Below are 5,609 nucleotides of genomic sequence, written 5' to 3' on the forward strand. Positions count from 1 at the left end.
CCCCCCCCCGCCACCCTCCCCCGCCGTGAAGAACAGTGAAAATCGTGTAGTGGTAAGTTGGGCTCCGTCCTTTTTACTCCTGGTTGCCTTTGAAAAAGAAAAGATATGCTGAATATCTAGGGCTCTATTTAGCTAAATTTTTTTATGGCAATTTTAGCACTTGAAACCTTGCAGTGCCGTATGCGAGGAGCGTCGCTACGTGCAGTGCGTAGTTTACAGGGCTGCGTTTTCGAGGGAGCGTCCGTTGCGTAATACACGCTGGTAAGGCACTTTTCTCATGACTTTTCCACGTATTAGAATAATCGATTATTAATCGATTAATAATCGATTAATCGATTATTTTTTATAATCGATTATTGATAATCGATTATGTGAAATAATCGATTATTCCCAACACTAGGTTGAGTGCGTGGCATCCACTCGTAATTTTTTTGTACCCAAAACCAAATGTCGGCCCGAAGCAATCACCCTAGCAAGGGCTGATTGAGAGGCTGACGAAAAACACGGGAGAAGGCGAAGAAGAAAAAGAATTCCATGGGAGGATAATTGGAAAGTACCAATACTTACGTTCCGTGTCCGTGAGATAGGCATGGCACCTATCTCACTCCAAGCCTTCCACCCCAGTGAGATAGGCATGGCATCTATCTCACTGAGATAGGCATGGCATCTATCTCACTTGGTGTTTAAACCCTTTGGACTCCCACCCATACAACATGAGTATAGTTTTTACCTTGTTGAAACTGTTGTCCAGGCTTTTGAATCCAAGCATAATGTAACCTTTGTGATGAGGAGAAGGTACAGACCAGGACGTAAGCTGATCCTCTGGTGTTATACATCGGACTTCTCTGTACACACCTGGAAACAAAAACAAAAGTGATATAAACTAACTTCAGCGGTAGGTGTAGGTATGTAGAATAAAATAGAATATCACACCTACCTTGGTTAGATAAACTTTCTTCGTTCACTGTATACAAATAGGGACCACATTAATAAATAAATAAATGCCGTTTCTTTGTGTAAATAAATACACTCCCAGAAACAATAACTTAATAATGGGAGCTATACTCATGTTGTATGGGTATATTATTAAGTTATTGTTTCTGGGAGACCACATTAATAAATAAATAAATGCCACCTGCCTCGGTGGTGTAGTGGTCAAGGCGCTCGCCTGGTAAACAGGGGGGCGTGGGTTCAATCCCAGCCGAGGTATGGAATTTTATCCTCATATAGTTTGAGAGTTTGACCACAATAATAGTAGTAGCCTACTGCTGGAGTAAAGGGACTTTTCAGTCCTATGCGAGCAGTATAAATAAGCACTATTATTATTATTCTTATTATTGTGTTATTCCATTTATTTAAAAATTTTACCCATTTGCCACTGCTCCATTATGAAACTTGAGTATTGAGTTTCCCTGATGCTCAATGGTCGAACGGAAGTCTTTGATGTGGTTTCGCCAGTTCGCCTTAGTCAGAGAACAATTTTCATAAACTCCAGTGTGTTATATTCAGACATTGCAAATTATATTGAAAAATTCGAGGCCTCATCAAAAACATTAACCCAAGAACATACTGGAGTGTGGGAGGTAAGAAAACAATCAAAATAAGGCAACAAACTAAACAAGGAAGCTTGAGTGATACCTATGAGTCCAAAATCTACGAAATTAAAGTTCCCGAGAAGATTTGATAGAATAGGTAGGTACCTACAATATTGTTTTTGTAAATAGGTAGGTAGGTAGGTACCTTCTTATACCTTCCCTATTTATACTGCAAGGATGAGACTAAGAAATTCCCTTCACCCCGTAAATAAGCTGTTTAGAATTTATTTAAACTGGTATTTTTTTGTGTGTAAAAAATCAAAATTTTCTGCGTGGGAGAAAAAACCTACCTATATGGACAGATTGGACATGGACAGTGGAAACACATACATAGATAGGTAATATGGATCGATATAGAAGGAAATCCAAGTTATTTATGGAAGAATGTGGCCACCAGCACTGCAGTACCAATGTCATATCGTAGGATTCTCCATAGCAGTTTGATTTTATTGCCGATATTTATACACATGACCAGTGCCGTGGCGTCGATACAAACAATAGGTGTATTTTAATTTCGGAAATTGGAACGATTTCCCCCTTCAAGAAATTAAGATGGCGGATTTCCTATAATTTAGTACAGGCGCTAGCGGCGCTAACAACACCAACAGAGGGGAAATGAGCTTCAGAAGAGGGGAAATAGCCCATCTTTCAAGAGGAGAATGAAAATAAAAACATGTTATAAACATCAAAATTCTCAATAGGATTCATCACTATGAACATCAACACCTACCTACCTACTTCTTGAAATGCACAACTCAAACAATATTTTAACTCATCAAAACAACAAGATGTTATCACATATACACATGTAAACACATGTATGTAATGTGTGTTTTATAAGGCTAGCCAGTCTTTCAAGAGGAGAATGAAAATAAAAACATGTTATAAACATCAAAATCCTCAATAACACTCTAATAAATATTAATAAAAAAGGATTCATCACTATGAACATCAACACCTACTGTAACGTACTTACTTCTTGAAAAGCACAACTCAAACAATATTTTAACTCAACAAGATGTTATCATATCCACACGTAAACACCAAGACACCTAATCTACAAAAGCAATCAAGGAGAGGAAATTGCTTTCTGATATAAGTGGATGCAGGAGTTCTGATATAAGTACATAGATATACATATGTAGGATTTCTGATATAAGTGCCCGTATATAGATAAAGGAAGCGAGGGTGTGGTATTTAGTGTGAACATGATCTATCAAATCCTGTCTGAATACCTATTATCAAAAACATAGGTACCGAGGTACCTAGCTATGTTTCTTAACTCAAATAGGTACTCATCAATTTTTAATGAAGATTAAACTTCATTTCATCAAACCCCTAATCAAACTCGATTACTATTTCTTATGTTTGTGAATAATATAATATCTACGAATATTCTTTGATTAAAGTTTGGTTGAAATGTACAACTCGTAGCAACTTGATGAAGGTCAATCAGAAAAAAAATTCGAACCGAAAAAACTACATTCCTATACTGCGGAAAGTAACATCAACAATGTCATATTTTTCATATAAAAACTCATTCAACAAGTTTTTTTTTTTCTAAGGAAACAATTTATTCAATACTTACAAAAGTTCTTTTCAAATTCTTTGTCATATTCTACGAGTAAGAGGCTTTCTATCCCAAAAAAAGGACACACACACACGGACCAATGGCCGAAACTTTGGATTTAGGCTCTAGGAACGTGTTTTGGCACTAAAAACTGACCATGGAAAATTTGACCCGATTACATTACTTTCCTTCCTATAGGATAAGGAAATAAAAAGTTTCCTACCTATTCATCATCCATCTAGGATTCGAGGACAAAATAATTTAGTAGGTAAGCTGTAAGGATAAGCATAAAGTTTCTAATTCCTATGGCATTAGACATGATGACACACAGAAGAAGTCAAGAAGGCGTTGTTCCGCTAACAACACGAACCCATGTAATATCCTTGACCTTATTGCATCCCCTTATATTCACCTCCCTCAGTCCATTCCCCCCACATCTACCTTTAGTAACAGCTTTGCCTAGTTAGAGGAACTAGAAAAAAATTCATCCCTGAAATTTCTCAGAGAAATACGAGTAATCAAATGGCATGAAAAATTCTATACCCAAAATATCTTCGAAAAAATTATTTGGGTTGTTTTTTTTAACTTTTTTCTAAAAGGTTTGATATAGGGAACTATACCTAACTGCTAAGGTCTTATCGTCCCAAAAGCGAAGGGAGAAGAAAGGATAGGAGAAAGCCAGCCGTTCCGAGAACAACCTTATCTGTTCCGCCCCGGACGGGACTCGAACCCGCGACCTAACGCTTACAATTTATTGTACAAGGCAGTGTCTTAACTCGACAATTTTGAATTTAGTCTGTCTGTTTTTCCACAATGATTCCCAAATAGTTTGTCCGAAATTGATGAAATTTGGCAAACATGTTTAACACCCAAAGGACGTTTCATCATTAGACTTCGGGGTCATTAGATTCTGGAGAAAGTAGGGGACCCCCAAAATCTCAAGAGGCTTTTTTTTAGAGCAGGTTTTACAGTTCGCTCAAGCACTTATCAATTCAAAGGTCTCACCTCCTTTCTCTCTAGTTTCCAACAGAAGACCCTTGGGTATGTGAGCTCGTAGTGCTTTCCTGAGCACTGTCTGTTGCTCCTTGTAGTTGACTTTGTCCTCAGTGGAGTTAGTGGATGTGACGAATGAGTGTTACCTTGGGGGGGTAGCTCATCTGTAAGCGCTCGGTCACGGGTTCGATTCCCGCCCGGCGCGGATTTTATCCTGAACAGATAAGGTTCGTTCTCGGAACGACTGGCTTACTTCTATGATAGGTCGCAAGTCTGGCTTGTCACCCAGGACAGACTTTATCCTAAACAGATAAGGTTGTTCCCGGAACGGCTGGCTTTCTTCTATCCTGTCCTCCTTCTTCGCTTTCGATAAATCCTTAGTAGTTATTACAGCGAGTTCTAACTCGATCATTTTCCCTTCAATATTGGCCTGTTCGGCTTTTGGTTATATTATTGTCTATCTGTTTTTTTGATCATAACTACCAAACGGTTCGTTTGATTTCGATGAAATTTGACAAATATATATGGATATCCTTGAGTACGGAGAGCACACCATTGCGTACGGAAGGTTCATCGTTCTGTAAGGACGGTACACCCTTGCACGTACATAATATACCTACATACACTGAGAAAAAATGGTGACAGGGTACCACAAGTTAGGGTGGAAGAACTCCATTATTGGGTTACTTCCCCTGATTTAGGCTGTTGGAATGCTATATCGAGCTTCCCGATATAGAGTTCAATATTAGAGAGCCGGAACCCAGTCACCCGATTGGTCTGCCGGCACCCTAGTTTTTTTTTTCTCAGTGTAGATGCTATAATGGTACACCCTTACGAATGAACGGTAAACTATAAGGATATAGGAAACATTTACGGATTAACAACAGAAAAGGAAAGAAATGTTTTCCCAATTAACAAGTAAACAAGAAGAGTAAAGATTTTCCCATAATATCATGATTCATAGATGATATCAAAAGCACACAAACTTTTCCGTCTGGGTGTCTTTCTAATTCGTGGAAGAGAAGAAAATTCAATGGAGAAATTGGAGAAGAAGAGGAGTGGAGAAGGTGAAGGAGGGAAAAAGAAAGAGAAGACGAGTTGAAGTGGAAATTAGAAAAGGATAAGGAGAGGGAGATGAGGAGAAGGAGAGGAAGGAGAAGAGAAGAAGAAAGAGTAGGAGGAGTTGAAGTGGAAATAGGAAGAAAAGGTGAAGGAGGAGGAAGAGGAAGATGAAGGAGAAGAGAAGAAGAAAGAGTAGGAGAAGTTGAAGTGGAAATAGGAAGAAAAGGTGAAGGAGGAGGAAGAGGAAGATGAAGGAGAAGAGAAGAAGAAAGAGTAGGAGGAGTTGAAGTGGAAATAGGAAGAAAAGGAGAAGGAGAAGGAGGAGGAAGATGAAGGAGAAGAGAAGAAGAAAGAGTAGGAGGAGTTGAAGTGGAAATAGGAAGAAAAGG

General features: G+C 38.7%; 1 protein-coding gene across 1 annotated transcript in view; it reads right to left on the minus strand.

Annotated features, from left to right (window-relative positions):
* The window catches only part of LOC113472557, a gene marked incomplete at its 5' end in the record, with an annotated part of 24,144 nt that extends 19,847 nt beyond the window's left edge, over positions 1-4,297 (minus strand). Inside the window, 2 exons of the mRNA XM_026832346.1 lie at positions 731-855; positions 4,171-4,297. Of these exons, the coding sequence (XP_026688147.1) occupies positions 731-855; positions 4,171-4,297 (252 nt within the window). The remainder of the gene's footprint in view (positions 1-730; positions 856-4,170) is intronic.
* Positions 4,298-5,609: the final 1,312 nt, after the last annotated feature.

The sequence above is a fragment of the Diaphorina citri genome, unplaced genomic scaffold (genome assembly GCF_000475195.1).
Source record: "Diaphorina citri unplaced genomic scaffold, Diaci psyllid genome assembly version 1.1 scaffold6186, whole genome shotgun sequence".
In the NCBI taxonomy this organism is placed as follows: Eukaryota; Metazoa; Arthropoda; class Insecta; order Hemiptera; family Psyllidae; genus Diaphorina; species Diaphorina citri.